Raw genomic sequence first — 20,959 nt, forward strand, 5'->3', positions numbered from 1 at the left:
AACTTTGCCAAGTCAGAGGCCATGCCCTTGGGTTCCTTGTTGACAGTTCCGGTTACAACTGTTCCCTTTCCATTTCGTGGTCTCCTACTGGGTTTACTTATTTATATAAGGGTTTCTCCCTCTTATCAGCTGTTCAAGCTCAACTTTGTCCCTCTTTTCGATTCAATTAAGGCTGATCTGGAGTCGTTGGACTCGTCTCAGTTTGTTTTCATCAACTCTCCTTGTGTCCACTTTATGACGGCCTGTATAGAGTTATTGACCAGAGGGCTCCACTCACATCACATGATGATGTAAAGACATTGTTCAGGGATTTTGAAGACAGGATAAATGTAATCTCTCTTTTTTAAAGCGAGGACACATGCAAAGAAAAAACATTTGAAATTTTCTAGTTTGAACATTGGTCCAGCGGTTTTCAAATGTGTTCCTCAGCCCATGTAGAAGAATTTTCAGCAACGAATCTGATGTCACATGAGGGCCTGAAGTTCACATGTGCCTCTGTACTTTAGACTTTCCAGAATGAGCCTCTGTTGTCTTTGGTACCTTTGCATTTAGGCTTCAAACTAATTATTTTGTTTTTATTTTTTAGTGTCCCAACAGACCTGTTTTATAGAATATGCAAGCTTATGGTAAATGGCCTGTATTTATATAGCGCTTTACTAGTCCCTAAGGACCCCAAAGCGCTTTACATATCCAGTCATCCACCCATTCACACACACACTCACACACTGGTGATGGCAGCTACAGTGTAGCCACAGCCACCCTGGGGCGCACTGACAGAGGCGAGGCTGCCGGACACTGGCGCCACCGGGCCCTCTGACCACCACCAGTAGGCAACGGGTGAAGTGTCTTGCCCAAGGACACAACGACCGAGACTGTCCGAGCCGGGGCTCGAACCGGCAACCTTCCGATTACAAGGCGAACTCCTAACTCTTGAGCCACGATCGCCCCAGCTTAGTGCCAACCTGCTTATTTACAATAAAATTCTATGTTTCAACATGTGGTCATTTGTTACTTTAGTTATAGACAGCATGCTGCACATGGTTGAGGTGGGATTCCAGTTTTATTAAAAGCATGAGGGCTCTGACGTCCACTGACAGTAATCACTCCGTTGGAACACTCACACGCTGTTCTAGAGAGATCACTAGAAAAACAGTTTCCAATGTTCAACTTGAAACTCCAGAGTTTTAGTTCTGTTCCCTACAGTCTAAATTTTAAGGAGACCTTTACGGAGGTCACACAATGTTTGAAGCCATCCAGTCTCAAACGGGGTTCTGCTAAATTCATCAGAATAATAGGTTCTATCAGATCTGATAGCACATTGGGATATATTGGCAAAAACTCCAGACCTATCAGATCTGATAGGTCTGGAGTTTTTGCCAATATATCCCAATGTGCTACTTATCCATAACCCATAAGTTCTAATGAGGGTCTAACAAGGTTGTGGTAAAGTCACATTTCTAATGAAGGCTATAAAGTTTGAAGGAATTCTGTCGATATGCTAGTTAAGACGTTCTAAGACCAGTCTGATTTAAAATTGGGCTCCATGTTCTACTGTTGAATACACTACTACTTAATGGGTAAGTAGTAGTGCATCCAAAAAACGTTCTTTAGACATTTTGCTTGTCTAATGAGGGCATTAGAACACGTTTGTGTTCCATGTCAGCGATGTCGATTTCACTAGTTTCTACATTTCTCCCCTAGTTTCACCCCATGATTAACAGAGACGAGGCACGGAGGCATCAGTTCTGCCACAGGCTTTTATTGCAAAGTGGCTTCCTTTGATCTCAGAAACAACGTTCCACTTTAAGGCTCCAAATGTCGTGTTGTTGTGGGGTAGTCTCTCACTGCTGGGGTCAAATCTGCATCCTTTAGTGTTTCTTTACAAAATAAAAGTGCACTCTAACTCTGGTGTGACAGTTACATTCAAACTGAAAGTAAGGCGATGACCAAAACTAGAAAGTAGTGAGTCCAACAGGAATGAAAGCTGAGGTAAACAAATTATCTTGGAGACATAAATACAGAGAATTTAATGCAGATCTTTGCTGTCTTAACCTGTAGTGTTTCAACAGAAAGTGCTGGGTAATCTTTTCTGAATGCATAGTCTAACAGTGTCTGTCTGGCTGAAACATACTGGAGAGAGAGAAAAAACACTTTATAATAATAAATAAAGTCAAAAAAGCATGGTGAGTGTGACCTGTGTGCTGTTGGAGGCGCAACCCTCGCTTTCAACACACGTGGCTGCGTCTTTCACTTTTTGGCAAAAGTGGCTGTGTGAGAGAGACAGCCTTTCCTGTGGTTTGGTAGTGTCATCTCTTGTTTGTTTCTGAAAGGTGAACAGAAGTCATGTGGCAACAAACTGGGAGGTGTTTGCATATCATTATGTTAATGAGATCTTCTTAATGTCGGGGGAGGGAAAGTAAAAAGAACAAAAACCAAAAGAAAACAAAGAGGCCTAAAGATGCTAACTCCTTCAGGACATTGATACAGACAGAGCAAGCTGCTGGGTGAAGCAGTGGTGTTCAGGTGGGGTCAGGTGCTTCAGTCTGGATGGCACGGCGGTTGGCTTGACTCTGCTCAGTTTGTCGCCGAGACATCACAGCTGCTTGCCCTCCAGAGACACCACCGTGTTCCCGCCCAGCTTCTCAGCCAGTGTGCGAAAGTCCTGGATGTCATCCAGCCCGTTTGCCTGCCACTCGTGTTTGATACCTGTGGAGACACACCCACTCAGCACAATGTACAAACACTTCACAATGTTCATGAAGAAATTCCATTTAATATAATATTAAATGACTTTTTCTTTGAAGATGACTCATCCAGGAGAAACAGTATCAGGCCACTTCCTTATCCCTTCCATGTAATTTTCTATTTCATGAAATGCATCTTAACACGAACCAGCTCCCACACTGATGTCGTCAAACGACGTTAAAATTGTTGGAATTGTTTCCTTTGTGACACGGAGAAGAAAGCAATAGGAGATGTGTGTACATAACAACAGAGATGGGCAGTAACGCGTAATCTGATTACTTTTTTCAGGTAACGAGTAAAGTAAGGGATTACTATTGCAAAATCGGTAATTAGATTACCGTATTTTCACGACCATAAGGCGCACTTAAAAGTCTTAGATTTTCTTCAAAAAGTGCGGCGCGCCCTATAGCGCAGTGCGCCCTGTGTGTTGTAAGGAGGACGTAGTAGAGAACACCATGAGAACGTTAAAGGGTGAAGTGTGGGCGTTGATCGTATATACCGGGACAATCGCACATACCTGTATAAAAGAACAGGTATGTGCATTATGCAGGACATCGTTGTTTTAACAACCCTGAAAATGGCAAAGAGACACGCTTACGAAGCACAGTTTAAACTGAAGGCCATCAGCTACGCGGAGGAACATGGAAATCGAGCAGCGGCGAGAGAATTTAAGATAAACGAATCGATGGTTCGCAAATGGAGGAAGCTGGAAAACAAGCTCCGGCAGGTCAAGAAAACGCAGCTGAGTTTCCGCGGACATAAGGCGAGGTGGCCCGAGTTGGAGGAAAGACTCGAGCGGTGGATCATCGAGCAAAGAGCGAGCGGGAGAAGCGTTTCGACGGTCACCATTCGGCTAAAAGCAGTTTCACTAGCTGAAGAGATGAACATTGAACATTTCCAAGGAGGTCCGTCTTGGTGCTTTCGTTTTATGAAACGGTGCCATTTTTCCATCCGGACCAGGACTACGGTAGCTCAGCAACTTCCAGCGGATTATAAGGAAAAGCTGGCCATCTTCAGCTCCTACTGCAGCAAACACATCGGCGACAAAAACATCCAGCCCAGCCACATCACAAACATGGACGAGGTCCCGCTCACTTTTGACATCCCGGTGAGTCACACTGTGGAGAAGAAGGGGACCAGCACGGTAGCGATACGCACAACGGGGTATGAAAAGTCTTCTTTTACTGTTGTGCTTGGCTGCCATGCTAATGGACAGAAACTGCCGCCTATGGTGATTTTTAAGCGAAAGACTTTGCCTAAAGAGAAGTTTCCAGCAGGAATCATCATTAAGGCAAATGAAAAGGGCTGGATGGATGAGGAAATGATGAAAGAGTGGCTGAGGGAGGTGTATGTAAGGAGACCAGGTGGTTTTTTCCACGCATCACCATCGCTCTTAATCTGTGACTCTATGCGTGCCCATCTCACAGACGATGTGAAAAAACTAGTGAAACAAATGAACTGTGAGCTTGCTGTCATTCCGGGAGGCCTGACAAAGGAACTCCAACCGCTGGACATCGGTGTGAACCGCCCGTTCAAAGTAAGGCTGCGAGCGGCCTGGGAGCGATGGATGACCGGTGGAGACCACAGTTTCACTAAGAGTGGAAGGCAGCGCCGGGCGAGTTACGCCACAATTTGCCAATGGATTGTAGATGCTTGGGCTAACATGTCTGCTGGCACTGTTGTTCGAGCTTTCGCAAAAGCCGGCATCGTTTCCGAGGAGCCGCACGGCACGGAAAGTGACTCTGACAGTGAAGAAAGTGAACCTGGCATGTTTGATGGAGATTTAGCGCAGCTGTTCAGACACAGAGGATGAGGACTTCGATGGGTTTGATTGATGATAAAAATGTGAGTACCAAACTTTGTTTTGCTCCTGCTTTATTTTTAAATACGCACACTTGTATGCTTGTGTGTTGTTGATGATGACGATTATTGGTAATAAAAATGTGAGTACCAAACTCAGTTTTGCTCCTGCTTTATTTTTAAATATGCACACTTGTATGCTTGTGTGTTGTTGATGATGACGATTACCGGCAATAGAAATGTGAGTAAGGTACCGAATTCACGTTTGCTCCCGCTTTATTTTTAAATACGCATACGGTACTTGTATGCGCCCTATGGTCCAGTGCGCCTTATGTGTGTGTTAAATACAGTAAGGGCACACATAACTGAGACTGCGCCTTTTAGCACAGTGCGCCTTATGGTCGTGAAAATACGGTACCGTTACTTTCCCGTAGGAACGCTGCGTTACTGCGTTACTAAAACCGTGAGTTTTTTGCGAGAATGTCTCATGACAGTGACGTAAGCGAGTGCGACGTTTGTGACAACAGCTGTGTGCAGATCAACAGTGGATCGAGTGCGGGAGAGAGTATGAGCGTGCAGCGTTTAAAGCGTGGAAGTACTGACCTTACTTTGAGTTTGATTCCATAAAAAGTGACAAAAACATTAGTGTCCGCTGTGCGTGGGAAGAAAACTTCTTTTTACAGCGAAAAAAACCCCTAAACTTCCAACAAGCACCGAGTAGCTACGACGTAATGGGAAACTCACAGAGAAACTCGCGGATTCTTCCACTGACCGCGGCACACCTGCACCAGGGTAAACCTCCGCCTACCCCACTCCTGCTTTACAGGTGAAAATAGATCCAACAGGACCGCTGAGTCTTTGACTTTATTTATTTTCTGCTGTGTTTTACTTGCATCTATTTGAAAGACTGAGTGTAAACACAAAAAATATTTTATTTTATGTGCTGGAATGTGCAGAAAATAGGTTTATATGTTAAACTAATTTCTTCCAGTCAGAGAATGTTGCATATAATTACATTTTTGCTTGATGCATAAAGTTAAAAGATTAAAACTAATAAAACAAGTTTTAAAAAGAGACTTTTCCATTTGATTACATTTTGTATGATGGATTATGCAGAAAAAGTAGAATTGGGCTGAAAGATCTATCACTTTATCACCTCTTCAGGTTGTAAATCGTGTTTTTAAAAAGTAACTAAGTAACTAATTACTTTTGAAAATAAGTAATCAGTTAAGTAACGGGATTACTTTTTTGGGGAAGTAATCAGTAATTAGTTACTGATTACTTTTTTCAAGTAACTTGACCAACGCTGCATAACAACCAAAAGAACTTTCCAGACACATTGTGGGGTTTCCACAGAACAAAGCTAATGGGTACTCGTGTGGCTGCAGTCTATGAGGAAACAACCGCTCACTGTGTAACCTCAGCAAACATTTTCCTCCTGTGTTCCTGGTTTCACTTGCTAATCATACTGCGAGCAATGTGTAATTTTGTAAATTAGGGTCCAATTAGTCAGAAAGGAGACTTGTGATTGACAAGTTGTTGACTGGGCACGTGCAGTGCTCCCTGGTTTCTCAGTTAGGTCCACGTTAACCTCACTAACCTATGGATCGTCTCACAGTGGCAGAGGTCATTCTCTCTATTGAAGGCTCTTTACCTCCCAAAATAAAGCTCCTTGAGATGACTGCTGTTGTCATTTGATTCTATAAAAATTAAACTGAACTGAGATGAATGAGCAGCAGCTCTAAAAACAGAAAAATCAATTTGGCAGTTCCCAAATATACACTTATAGCTGAAAGTGCTTCCCTTCTCAAGTAGGGCTGTTCGATATAACGATATATCGGATGACGATATAAAAACATCTGTTGTTTCATTTTATGCTATCGTTTGTTTCGTGGTGTCGCAAAACAAACGGTTTACTGCAATATTTTTTCATGGTTTTGATCGTCACTGTAGTGGCTATGTTAAGTTCTCTCTTTCTCTTATATGTAATATAACCACACTACAGACGGACAAGCGCCTGTTTTTATGCGTTGTCGTTAGCAACAACGACGGTAAAACCATCGCATCTCCACTTGTTTATTTTCCACATAAACCTTTCACAATAAAGCTCAAGATCCTGTTGAGACTTTCCAAATTAAACTGAATCACTCGAAAGAGTATGCAGAGTGTTTACGGACGAGAAGCAAAGAGCCGTCAGGTGCTAAAAAATAAACCTTAGACTCAAACGTTAGAACAGGCTTTTCCCCGCAGCACGCCGTGTAATAAATACAAAGACAACGGCGGCCGTTACAACTTATGTCTAAAAATGCATCCTTTAATGCATCGGTTAAAACACAAGACTCCAGCTACACGACGCCCAGCTGGAAACACTTCACGCAAGTCGAGCTGCCCGAGATTCACAGAATTTACAGAAAATGTTAAATCTTTGTGATTTATATCGTTATCGGACGATAGATGTCTTATATCGGGATATGAGGTTTTGGTCATATCGCACAGCCCTATTCTCAATTACATCACCTGGAATGATATCTCATTCTTAAACCCTCGGGTTTAATGTGCACCCTTTGCAGCTGTAACAGGTTATAACTCTTCTGGGAAGGGGTCAGAAAAATAACCCTACAATAATCCCATCTCCCTCTATGGCAAAAACTACTGTAATGTGTCCTGTCCTCCTGTTTTCTCAGAAGGTAACACAGTAATAAATTTCCTTTTTATTGCCAATAATCATGGAACAAGTTAGTTTGAAAAGTAACGCTACCCAACACTGACAGTAGCATTGCGTTGGCGGGTGGGCGGTGCTTTAATACATGTTGAGCTGGCAGGAGTGAACCACCCTAACCCTGAAGGTCTTTTTTTTATTACTGTGTGAGTTTTTTCATGCATTTATCATGTTTATTTGGTTACTACGAGTTTGTCTGTTCCGTGCATTACTTTTACTGTAAATCTAGCCCTATTCTTTTTAAATCAGTCACTTGTTCTGACTTGACTAAAATCGCCACGTCTGCTCTTTCATACAGGTTTCTTAACAACACCTGAACCCAACAAATATAACCTGGACCCACTCAGCCAATCACAAATAATCCTAACAAAAAAAACAGTAGCTGTCCTCATCATTGTTTTCCATACTCTGAGTGGGTTTTACTGTATTTTTAACTTTTTATTCTATTACTTATGTTAGGCTTTCAAAAAAAATTGTGTTTTTTTCCCTGCACTTTGTGTAAAAACCAAGATGATATTCACACAGGAGCCTGGTTCTGCTGGAGGTTTCTTCCTGTTAAAAGGGAGTTTTTCCTTCCCACTGTCACCAAAGTGCTGCTCATAGGGGGTCATATGATTGTTGGGGTTTTCTCTGTATGTATTATTGTAGGTAGGGGTGGGCGATAGAAACGATATAAATTTGGCCAACGATAGAGATTTTGACTATACCACTCTATGGCGATAGTGCATGTTGATGATGTCCTCAAACTGCGCCTGTTTTGGTCGAAAGCGTCGCAGCGGCTAAAACCATTATCATCTGCAAATTATGCCGAGAGTCATAGCAAAGAGATGAAGCACTTTTGAAATATGGGGAAAGCCAAAAACTGCGCTTCCTCCACTTCCGTAACATTGATTAATTAATGTTGAATTCTCTCTTTATTCCCATGTTGCTGCAGTATATTAATAACTAACCTCGTATTGTGGATGAATAATCTCAGTTGTTCTCCTGACTGAAGTTTGGCCCATGTACAGCATCCTGCTATACGATTGCATTTGTCCCTGACCACCAGAGTCCCTCACGTTAACTTTTATCCAGTGGAAAAAAAGTTGGCGTTCATCCTCCAGCTTCACTGTGCTAATGTTATGCTAACATAGCTGTGTCGCTAGCAATCACGTAGCACAACATTATGTACCAGGTAGTCCAACTTCAGTAACCTGCAAACGCCACTGCTGTTTAGTTTTCTTCTAACTCCGTTAAATTTAATAAATTCTGTTTTCATGGATGCCTGGATGTTAAACTTAATACACCCGGTAAAGCAGCAACACTGATCATTTTATTAAAGATGAAAGAATTTAGACCGTTTTTAACTCAGTGTTCGTTTGACTTTGGGACCTGAAACGGACGGAGTTTTGGACCCAGATTACTCTGGGAAGCTCCTCACTACGGCAGCCGTAATGCTCTGACAATCCATCGAGCAGTGCGGATTACCAAAGCTGTACTAAAACATTTTTTAACAGATTTCTGCCAAAATCGGTTCGAGGTCAGTAAGCACAACCAGAATTCATACATAAGGCACACTCTCGATTTTTGAGAAAATTAAAGGATTTTAAGTCCTTATAGTGTGGAAAATATGTTATACAGAAGAAAAGAATATATCGCGATATATATCGTTACCGCACATGCTTCAAATTATATCGCGATATGAATTTTAGGCCATATCGCTCAGCCCTAATTGTAGGCTCTACCTTACAGTATAAAGCACCTTGAGGCGACTGTTGTGATTTGACGCTGTATAAATACAGTAAAATTGCATTACAGAGGACAAATGAATAGGCTGGGTCTCAGCCCAAGCCCCCCACCCCTTTAAAAGCTATTTCACAGGAATATATGTTCAAACTTTGGACCATGAAATTTTTAAGCAGTGAATGTCATAACCACAGGTGTGTCAGACGCGTGAACTTCCGACTCGTGCTTCTACCTAAAAATAAGCAACATCATCAATAAAGAGGCTCGATGATGGCCCAAAAAAATAACAGAGTGGTGTATATGCAGATCTGAACACTTACCTGTAAACTTCTTTTTAATGGCATCTTTAGAGCTGGCATAAATCATCTTGCTCTTCAGTGGAGCGCTCTCTGGAGCCCTGAGGAGGAAGAAAAACAGAGTCACATGATGTCATGGTGGATGTTCACATTAAACGGTGACAAAGGTTCAAATAATGAGATCAGCTTATGGAAAAAGCAAGACCTGCGAGCCAAAAGCTCAGGCTTAGGACTAGGGCTGGGCTATATCATACCGTTCTCTGCAACACCGGTATAATGTTGGGCAACGATAAGAAAATGAAATATCGCGATAGAATATGGTTAAAACGTGCACGCGCAGTGCCTATGTTTACATACGCACATGGCTGAAAAAGCATGGCGGCGACGGAGAATGAGAAGAGCGAAAGTGGATCGTTGAATGAAACAGATGAACCAGAACTGGTTTGTAAAAATGCTGCAGCTTCACTGGTGTGGAACTGGTTTAGCTTTCGTCCGTCAGATACACAACAAAGCACTATTTTTGGTAGCGCATGCTAGCGGGCCGTCGTTATTACCGTGTTGTTTGGAAAATACGGCGCACTTAAAATCATCCTTTGCTTTTTCTGAAAATCAACAGAGCTCCTTATAATCCCGTGTGCCTTATGTCTGAACTCTGGTTGTGTTTACTGACCTCAAAACGATTTTATGTGCACGGCGCTCGAAAATCTGTCAAATGTTTCAGTACGACTTTGCTGAGCTACGAAGCCGCACCGCTTGATGGATTGTTGGAGCGTTACGGCTATCGTAGGCAGGAGCCTCGCGGAGTGATACGTACTGTGCTTCAACATAATGTTACCGTATTGTGTGTGTATGACCTCTTTTTAAGTTTTGTGGATATTATACATGGTTATGCTGAGGATGTGTCGGCCAGTTTCCACTGGAAATGCCTTTTGGTTAAACTGTCAGCGAGGAAACTACAGCAAATCAACTTTGTAAAGAAAATTATTTATAGCATATGTATATACTGTCACAGAGAAAGATTATGTATTCAAAGTCTTGCACCCATCCCATCTACTTCAGCCCAGATTCAGACTGATCTCATAATCCTGACTACTCCCAAATAATACAGTACCAGAAGAGGAAAACCAGGTCCTCCTTCTTGGACTCCTTGGTCTCGTAGGTGGCATCATACAGAGCGTATCTACAATCATTGGGTGGGAGGAGTTTGACAAAGCTGGCGTAGGGGTCTTCCACTGTGTCGCCGATGTCCCCCACCAGGATCTGCTTTCCCTCTTCCACGATGATTGTCTTCTTGTCGTCACTCAGACAGAACAACACCGCCTTCTTCCTCTTCTTCACCTCATCCTGGGTTGAAGACTTCCTGACCTTCATGTCATTGAACACTCTGATGACTTCATCGTTCACTGTCACACCTGATGCCTGCAAAGAAGAGGCAGTAACTCAGTGAAGCTCTTCATTTGTTGCAAAATGTCAAAAAAGAATGAGGAGCCTCAGTCTACAACTGTTTGTAATATAGTCTCCAATAATACCGGTCCAAATTTGATAACATTTTATATTATGTGACATAAAGTTTAATACTGCTGACACCATGTATTTAAATTCTCTAGCACACAGCGAGAAAACAGACAAGCCCAGCAGTATCTGAGAGCAGCAGTCACGGGTCGGCCTCCAACGACAGTAAGTTAGTATTCTTAGGAAAGTCAACACTGTGATTCTTAAAGAGGAGCTGATCAACATGCTGTGAGGTCAAAGTGTGACGATGTCTCCAGCCATCGAGAAGACTTCTATTAAAACACTAGTACCTGGGATACAAAGGAGTTTTTCCCCCCAGCATGGCCAGGAGAGGACAGACTTGCTCATGGGATTTCTACCAGTTTAGTGCCAGTGGTGTAGCCCTCCTGAGATCTTTTTTCCTCCTCTGCAGCTGTGGCAGATAATAATTTTGGAGGTGCTCCAACATCATCATAAGTGTGACCAAGCCAGTCTGTTAGCCCACACGGCTTCCTCATCCTGGCTGGTATGACAGGGTGTCGGTCTGTCATCCTGCTCAGTGATGTCAGATTCCTCCTGAGCTTTATCGCCTACTGGCTCGGGAACGGCCTCTTCTCTTTCTGTAGAGAATCCACGTTGTGATGGTATCCCATACCTGGGTTCCAGTGTTTGGAGCATTTTCCACAATGCTGTACAGACACAGGTCTTTGCAGATAGAGTGTTATTTTCTTGGCTTGCTCTGAATTGGGAGGTAGCCAACCAGCACTTGGCTTGGATCATTTTTCAGTTGAGCTGATTCAGAGTTAACATTAACACAGGAAGGCAAAGCCATCCCTGGGTGTAACATGAGTCCTGATGTTCGTAGAATTTCTATATTTTCATATGACACTCCTTGCAGACCCCATGTATCACTTCCATTTCATTAAAAAAAAAATGTCCAGAAATTTGATTTAAACACAAATGACACCTTCCTCGTTTCTATCTCTGCCTCCGTTATCCCACATGGGGTCATCACCTCTGCCGAGCTCACTAAGGGGAAAAAACTCTTCAATTGCGCCATCTGGTGGACTGCAAGAGCAACTGATACAAAACGAGTTTGCTTTATATTTGCATTTCATAAGAAAATATCACTATTTGGCATCACTGGATCGATACATATTTGACAAATATGTAAACACTTTTTGTTTGTTATACTATGCAGCACTGACCGCGCCCCCATACACACACACACGTTTACAAATGTTTAAGTGTATCTTTCTATGTTAAAGGAGGATGATACCCACGACCTGAGGAAACACTACAAGTGGGAGACGGTGATGACCACAGCTGGCATGACAGCTCCACCCAAAGTCTCTGATGATAAAAACAATCTCTGGTTTGGACTTTGGATTCTGAAGACCGAGAGGTGATAAGTGAAAACGATCAAATGCAATAGGCAATATGATGATGATGCTTTTCCAACTTAGGAAAGCATCTACAGAACGGCATCCACAAATACTGAATGAGTTTCCATTTCAAATGAAAAATATTCGAGGTATAAAAACACATCGATGCGCATACACAAACAACTGATCCATATTAGTCAGATTACACAAAGTTAGTTGCTGCATTAGCTGCTTATAAATAACAATAACAACAATGAAGAAAACCGCCGGATGCATTAATAAATTCAGAATAAAGCAAAGAGAATCAGGACTGCTCTCTTTAAAACAATCAGAAGTGACATGAAGTCCCCGGCTGGTTTGACTGGTGCACCACAGCTTAGCCTACAGGCCGCCATACAGACTGCACAGTCACCGTCCGTCTCATTCACTCGGACTCGGTCGGGCCTTCCGGACCCCATTCACCTTAATCTAGCGGGTCCAGCCGGCCGGATCCGGTCCGAACCTCGTTCACACGGACCCGCAGGATTCAGGCCCGTCACCGCACCAGGACATCAACTGGAATAAGATGGCCGCCCCGGGCCACACGGCCTGCGGCTAGGCACGGCCCAGTCTGGTCCGGCCTGGCCCAACTCACAATACGGGCCGTTAATTTGGATAAAAATCTTTGAACACAAACTAAAAAAAGACAATGTACCGACGTCAGTAGACTAAATCCTGATGTCGGAGGTGGCTCGACCACGTAGACACCGAATAATCTGCTGAGAGAGCGGCTAATTAACGGGAGCGGCAGCCATGCTAGCTAACATCATGCTACACGCCAAGACGCAAATAACGGCGTGTCACAGATCCGCACCGCAAACAATGAGCTTCCTCCGAACCTCGGCCCAGCACACGGGACCGTTTCGGCTGGTTCTTACCATGTTGTCCCGGGGTTTGTCCGGACTGCTTTGCTGTCAGAACGGTATTTCTCGTGGGTGAAAGGTAGCGGGGAATGTGGCCGGCTGACCAAAGAAGAAGGAAAGGAGGGGGGAGTCTGGAAGGGAGTGGAAGAGGAAGAGAGGCGGTTCTTGACCGATGTCACTCCGTAAGACTCACCAGGAAGAGCTGTGGAGGCGCATTCAATGTTTAAAGAGCTTCGTTTACTTCTTTCTTCACTGTAAACTTTCACAAGATCAGCTTAGTTTTAGCGAGAACTCCATTCAAATGCATGTAATAGCGAGAAACGCGAAATAAAGCGTTTTTCTACAACTTCATAAAGACAGCTGTAATTTTTGATAGAAGACTCAGACACACCTATTTATGGCTTTCTTATAGAATTCAACACGCCCGAGCTGGGAAAAATAGGCTTTTCAGCTGTTTGAGCTAATATCTATCTATCTATCTATCTATCTATCTATCTATCTATCTATCTATCTATCTATCTGTATATAGATATCTCTCTCTATATATATATAACACCCAGCACGCCCCTGCGGGCGGTTTATCCTTGAAGCTCGGGTCCTCTACCAGAGGCCTGGGAGCTTGAGGGTCCTGCGCAGTATCTTAGCTGTTCCCAGGACTGCGCTCTTCTGGACAGAGATCTCCGATATAGATATATAGATCTATATATCGTTAGCTTCATAGCATAATTGCCTAAGTCATTTGACTAAGTCAATGACTTAGTCAAATGACTTAGGCACTTATGCTATGAAGCTAACGATATATAGATCTATATATCTATATATATAGATCTATATATCTATATATATAGATCTATATATCTATATATATAGATCTATATATCTATATATATAGATCTATATATCTATATATATAGATCTATATATCTATATCTATATAGATCTATATCTATATCTATATAGATCTATATCTATCTATCTATATAGATCTATATCTATCTATCTATCTATCTATATATATATAGATATATATATCTATATATATCTATCTATATATATATATAGATCTATATATATATATAGATCTATATCTATATCTATCTATCTATCTATCTATATATATATATATATATATATATATCTATATATCTATATCTATCTATCTATATATCTATATCTATAGATATATAGATATATATATCTATATATCTATCTATATCTATATATCTATCTATCTATATCTATCTATCTATATCTATCTATCTATCTATCTATCTATATCTATATATATCTATCTATCTATATCTATATATCTATCTATCTATATCTATCTATATATATATATCTATCTATATCTATATATCTATCTATATCTATATATCTGCACTCCACACTGTATATAAATGCCACTTGTTTTGCACATTTTCAACTCTGTATATTTTATATATTTTATTATTATTATTATTATTATTATTATTATTATTGTTATTATTATTATTATTTTTTACTATTTAATTTGTAAAAATGTGTATACACACACACACACACACACGTAGGAAAATATTTAGTATACACATCCAGAAATGCATACACTATTATATATTGTACATATATTTATTAGTTTCAGGTTGGCCATTCTTGTATTTTGCTCGTTTGTGTTGTTGTGTTTGCACATCTCTGTTGCTTGTGGGGCTCGCACACAAGAATTTCACTCGCATGTGCTGTGCCAGTGTGCCTGCACATGTGATGTGACAATAAAAATGATTTGATTTGATCTGATCTGATCTATCTATATATATATATATATATAGATATCTAGATAGATAGATCTCTATATCTATCTCTATCTATCTATATGATATAGATATATATGTGTGTGTGTGTGTGTGTGTGTGTGTGTGTGTGTGAGATTCTCCTCATATATCTGTGAGACTGATGTGACCAGTGTGGATCTTCAACGAGGCACCCCAATACAGGAAGGCAGGGAGCCGGCTCACAAATTCGATTCAATTTTATTTATATAGCCCCAAATCACAACGAAGGTCGTCTCAAGGCGCTTAAAGTTAATAGGATCTCTCTCTTTCAGAATCATGTATAATAATAGGCTGGAGACACTTTAAAAAAATATTTTCCTGCAGCCAGTCTCACATTCTCTCTCTCACACACACACAACCACCATTCTGCCAAGGTTGAAGTTGGATCAGGTCTACACACACAAAATCCAGATGTTAAAATTATTTTCATTAACTACTAATTTTTTATTAGTCTACATATTTTCTTTGGGACGGGGGTTGGGGTTGTCATCTCTCATCGTATCTCATTGGGACAGCGTACTGGCTCAGGGAAAGTCCGTTTACAGCTAAGACTACACCTGCAATAACCTTTATGGCAGAGGGAGCAAAGCCAGCAGTATCCAGTAAAACCAGCTGAAGTCTACTTCAGTCAGCCTAAGAATGGAAACCAAGAGCAGACCTGAAGAGGAGGCCCCAGGTTCCAGATGTCATCCACACTACCATAAGACCAGTAGTTTTGCTCTCCACAGAGGGAAAAAGATCATCATTGTGTAGTTGGTCATCGGAAGAGGTGTGCGAGGAGCCATGGTGCAGGACTGTGGTGATAAAGACTGGCAGACACAGGTGAACCTGGTCGAGATAGGTGGCAGAGGCTTCTTTGCCCAACTAGTCTGCAAACTGTTTTTGTGCGCTCAAATGTGGACTTTACATGATGGCTTTCATTTTTTTTTAGATCCTGATTAATTTTGATAGTAACAAAGACCGGTGAATATTTCAGTTATCGCCTCAGATTATAATGTACGAAAAAAAAAAGAATATATAATGTAAGAAAACAGATTCACAACAGCAACTTTCAAGATGAAAGATCATGTGACTGGATGTAGTTGCTTATAAAAAGGCAATTTATTTTTACATTAGAACAACAAACAGATGAAAGCTTCAGGAGGAAGAGGGAGGCTAGCAGTCATAAATAAAGACAATACTGAGGCTAAATAAATACACAGCAGATGGGGAGGGGAGGAGTGAGGCTGCAGCAGCTCCAGTGTAGTGTCTACTGCTGACCTCCATCCTTCAACGCAGACATCATCATCATCATAGCATGTAATTGACAATGCTGACAAAACCAAAACAACTAATGTAGAAAAACTCAGTAGTCAAAAAACAAACAAACAAACAAAAAACTACAAATCCACAGAGGCAGCTGCAGCTTAAAGGACCAGCTCAAATCGTGCACTTCTTTAGTGATCAGATCTGATCAGACTTTTGTGTTTTGTCAGATTAACAAGGAGAATTGTTATCAAGTAGCTCAATGCACGACAGACTCAGATCCACGCCTTTAAACTGAATCCCGTCTGAATGGAGCTTTAAAGGAATCCTTTGAGTCTCAATGCTAAGCTGGGGGAAGGTGTTCCTGAGATGTTGAAGCATCTTCATAGTCTCTCAAACTGCATCTATAACTCTGCCAATGCAATATAATGAAAGGGTTTGCACTACTAGCTGCATGTTATTGGTTACAGTTTGAAATTCACCCAGTAGATCATTACAGAAGTCTGTGGAAGCCACAATCAACACAGTCTGGTTGAATTGATAATTAGCATAAACAGGTGTACATGTACATATTACCTGCGTGTTTTAAATTTATACATCCCAATAAAAACAAGGCTGTTGTTTCAGTGTCATCATTAAATGAAATTTAGCCAAAAAGTTTTTATGGTCTTCTGATTGTATCCTAATGAAAAATCAAGCATTTCCGTTCAAACCAAGCTAAAGTTACTCAGCTCTACGCCCCACAGTGAGTCTGAGTGCATGGAAGCTGCAATCACGTCAGCCCAAGGGTCATGCTGCAGGCTGTGCATGCCATCAAATAACTTCATGTAGAGGAATTAATCAGTTATTTTTCTATTATTAAATGTTCCTTTGTAAACCAATCTGGTCATACTTCACGTGCTAGAAAACCTATTTAAATACAATTTACTGTTGTAATAGTGCTGGCCACAGACTTCCATCGATTGAGCCCCGAATCCCTGCAGCTGCTCCGCTTCAGTAAAACTAGCTGAAACAGTTTACACTGAAATCACAAATCCCTGAGAAAACACTGAGGGCCTCAAGTCCCAGAGTATTTAGTGGTTTTTGCTTTTCTGGATTAAAGGAAACATCAGGTGAAATCAGGTGGGACTCTACTGTCGTTACAGCGCCACAGGAATGTGTCTGTGCCCATCAATCTGCTACATGTCTGTCTATCCAATAGACTAGAAATAAATGCCCTGATCAGCAGGTCATACAAAGCCTAGCTCACAACTTTCCCATGAACTCACAGCAGCTGCAACGTATTTAATTTTGAGAGAGACGCTTTTAAACGCACAACACATGAGAAGGGCAGAGCTCCCAGAACAGATTCATGTAAGAAGCAGTGGAAAAAAGCTCATTTTAACAATGGAACTTTAACTCTTTTTAACATTAATTTAATGGTTCTGCTGACCTTTGCCCTCCGTTATCCCTTTGCTTAACGGAGCACACAGGTTGCTAATATATTTTGACACCTTTTCAGTCCTTCGGGAACAAAACAACTGCAACTTCTACATCTGTCTCCTCTTTCCAGTCCCTGGACGGCGGTGAAGGTGACAGGAGTGCGTCTGCTTCAGTGTCGGGAGCGTTTGGTGGGCAGGGCAGAGCCGTGCTCCAATAGGCCAAGTCTGCTCAGCTCAGCGTGGAAGAACCGCTGCAGTCGATGTCCGGCCTTCGCCTCATTAGTGTGACGAGGATTATACTGAAGACAGTTGGAGAACATCAGCTCCACATCTGAGATATACTCGCCTGCAGACACCAAATGGAGAGAAATGAGAGTCACATGTTCACATTGTGCACAGAAGCACGCATGTTCTGACCGCAGTGATCTACACGTGGCTCACCTGCAGTCTGGTATTCACAGTTGTTGACTTTCTCTCTGATGGTGTTCAGCGCAATCGGATTCTTAATGATGTCATAGTAATCTGGAACCTGTATGGAGATGTAACGGGTGAAGAAATATGCTACAGGCTGCGTTTCTGGTCAGACACAATGACATCAAATATAGACTCGACCCGGGCCTGAAGTTAATTACTACTGTGGAAAAAGTCTAAATGGCAACTGCTCCATTTCCCAGCATGACAATGATCCCAAACGTACTGTCAAAGCATACCTGCATATTGCTGCATCCATTTCCCTCACAAAACAAAGGATGCACAGTGCTGTGGTCCACAACATCTTCAGAGTTAAACCTCCATCCTGAACCATAGTTCATGTTCCTAAACCTGACTCGTCTGCTTTTCCTACCAAGTTGTGTTTGAGGTAAGTATCTAACTGTTACTAAGATGACTAAATTTAATTCTGATGTAAACGGACTGAGAAACATTTCTGCTTCGTTTTCATCAACTTCTTGTTGGTCTAAACATAAAACTAAAACACAGCTACATGGGTGCAGTACCTGGGTTCTGGACACCAGCTTCATGAAGGGCCAGCTGTCTTCATGTCTGACTAGCTCCACTGTCAGCTGTTCACAGGCGGACAGCTCGTGTACTCCTTGGTTCCTCCCAGAGGAACGACGGTTAGAGGACGATGAGGAGGCTCCTGGAGAGTGTGACGAGGGAAGGACAGGCAGGATGGGTCTGGACAGTTTACGAGGAGCGGCGGTTTCTACAAGGAGCAGAGGGAGAGACCGATGTGTGCTCAGATCAGAGCAGCAAATGCACCAATTCTGCTGGCTAAGAATCAGGATGGTGCCACTGTGGTCCATGCTCCTGTACTGCACAGAAACCTGCCTGGACCACAGTGTTCACCTGTCAGAGTTATTTGATGTTAACTGGCTGGTTACTGATTGGTGCACACATTGTTGAGTGGATGTTTATATGTTAGTTGTTAAAGTTCACCCTCAGCAGGTGTTTACTGTTTGCTGACTGGCTGCTTACCTGTTAATGACCTCTTGCGAGACTCGCTCTGAGCTGGTGCAGTTTTGGTGTTGCGTTTGCTTATGTGACTGTTTGGCTCCACGTTCTCATGGCTCACATGAGCACCAGTCCGACTCCTGGAGCGGGTTGGAATTTTCCCATCAGAGGCCGGAGGGGTTATGGGCTTTTTCCCTGAGGATCTGTGATTAGACAGAGTCAGTAAAGTGGGACTGGAAACACAGCAAACTCATCTAGATTAACACAAAATGAAGTTTCACAGTTAGCATAAGTAAATAGTAAAGTTAGATCAGGACTTGTTGTGACTGCACTAAAGTTTAGTTTCGCTGCTTTATAAGAAAGCCCTCCACAGAGCCAGAACATCTTACTATTCATCACTGATTGAAGAAAATAAGAACAACCCCAGGTTTCTCTTCAGCTCTGTAGCCAGGCTGACAAACAGTCAGAGCTCTGTTGAGCCAACCATCCCTTTAACGTTAACTAGTAATGACTTCATGAACTTCACAAATAAAATTTTTATCATTAGAGAGAAAATTACCAATAATCATCCCACAGATGTAATATTATCTACAGCTACTCTTAGTACCATTGATGTTAAGTTAGACTCTTTTTCTCCAATTGATCTTTCTGAGTTAACTTCAATAATTACTTCCTCCAAACCATCAACGTGTCTTTTAGACCCCATTCCTACAAAACTGCTCAAAGAAGTCCTGCCATTAATTAATGCTTCGATCTTAAATATGATCAACCTATCTCTAATGATCGGCTATGTACCATTTACATTATACATGCTTTTCTTAGGCAGTATCATCCCTGAGCCTGGTTCTGCTGGAGGTTTCTTCCTGTTAAAAGAGTTTTTCCTTCCCACTGTCACCAAACTGCTTGCTCATAGGGGGTCATATGAAGTTGGTATTTTCTCTGTATTATTGTAGGGTCTTTACTTTATATTATAAAGTGCCTTGAGGCAACTATAAATAAAATGGAATTAAGGTAAGGTCAGGGAATATTGCAAAACTGCCATCAGGACTACATGACCTAAGAGGTCAATCTATGGTAGACACTCACTTGGAGGCTGATGTGTTTTTCCCTGACGTGGTGATGCTGTTCTTGGGTGTGGCCTGTTGGCTCTTGCCCTTGGGGAGTGGAGTCTGCCTCTTCTTAGGGCTGCAGAGATTCAAAAGAAAAGCTCCAGAACGATTCATTCCTGAAGAACAAGGTCATTTATTGATTTATTTTTAACACTTACTTCACGACAACTTCTTGCTCCTCTTCCTCCTCTGACTCTTCTTCAGATTCCTCCTCCTCCTCCTCTTCAGACTCTTCCTCCTCCTCTTCCTCATCATCATAGTCTCTTTCCTCCTCCTCGTCAATAGACGAGCGCTGACGGGATGGGAGGCGGTTGGATCTCTGTTTGGGTCGACAGTCTGGACAAAACCATTCACCTTCTGGAACAGACTGAGTGAAAACACACTGGTTGGTTCCCTCAAACATGTCAAACACGTGCTCAGCCTGAAGCTGCCTCACAATCAGAAGCTTTCCAACTGTGCACACAGCTCATTCTTTTCAAAGAGTTTAAAAGGCAGATGTAATTGCTCCAGCGTATTAAGGCCTACACATGGGGGTTCCTCTCAGTATGACATGCTCCTCCCATAACAGCTGGGGGCAGCCTCATGGTGTGACAGTGTGAACGGCACAAATCCGATATTTTCAAATCCGCTCTGGGTCACTTTCGTATGTGGTGCTGAATCTGATACATATCTGATGTTTCAGAAAGCGACTGCTGTTTGATGGTCATGTCGCATTAAATCCGTCTTTTACGTCACCGACACAAGACAGACGCCAATTATCAGCGCCGGAGAAGACGACGTGAACGCTTCCTGGTCATCCAGCGAAACTCTTGGGAAGACAACGTAAACATTTTATTTGTACTACATAATCTGCAGATT

The 20,959-nt window shown here is 42.0% G+C and overlaps 2 protein-coding genes across 4 annotated transcripts in view; both read right to left on the bottom strand.

The window, feature by feature from the left end:
* Positions 1-1,739: 1,739 nt before the first annotated feature.
* cfl2 (cofilin 2 (muscle)) lies at positions 1,740-13,231 on the bottom strand. The gene is made up of 4 exons (XM_080870326.1): positions 13,079-13,231; positions 10,397-10,704; positions 9,310-9,386; positions 1,740-2,706 (listed from the first exon to the last, which is right to left on the bottom strand). Exons 1-4 carry the CDS (start codon positions 13,079-13,081, stop codon positions 2,594-2,596), a joined length of 501 nt encoding a protein of 166 aa, XP_080726452.1. The 5' UTR covers positions 13,082-13,231; the 3' UTR covers positions 1,740-2,593.
* Positions 13,232-15,960: 2,729 nt separating this feature from the next.
* The window catches only part of baz1a (bromodomain adjacent to zinc finger domain, 1A), a 36,748-nt gene continuing 31,749 nt past the window's right edge, over positions 15,961-20,959 (bottom strand). For all 3 annotated transcript variants that reach the window (XM_080870810.1, XM_080870809.1, XM_080870811.1), the window contains 6 exons: positions 20,260-20,468; positions 20,079-20,177; positions 19,017-19,195; positions 18,536-18,744; positions 17,982-18,069; positions 15,961-17,886 (listed from right to left, as the gene is read on the bottom strand). In XM_080870810.1, the coding sequence (XP_080726936.1) occupies positions 17,711-17,886; positions 17,982-18,069; positions 18,536-18,744; positions 19,017-19,195; positions 20,079-20,177; positions 20,260-20,468 (960 nt within the window). In that variant the 3' untranslated portion in view covers positions 15,961-17,710. The remainder of the gene's footprint in view (positions 17,887-17,981; positions 18,070-18,535; positions 18,745-19,016; positions 19,196-20,078; positions 20,178-20,259; positions 20,469-20,959) is intronic.

The sequence above is a fragment of the Rhamphochromis sp. 'chilingali' genome (genome assembly GCF_963969265.1).
Source record: "Rhamphochromis sp. 'chilingali' genome assembly, chromosome: 21".
Lineage (NCBI taxonomy): Eukaryota > Metazoa > Chordata > Actinopteri > Cichliformes > Cichlidae > Rhamphochromis > Rhamphochromis sp. 'chilingali'.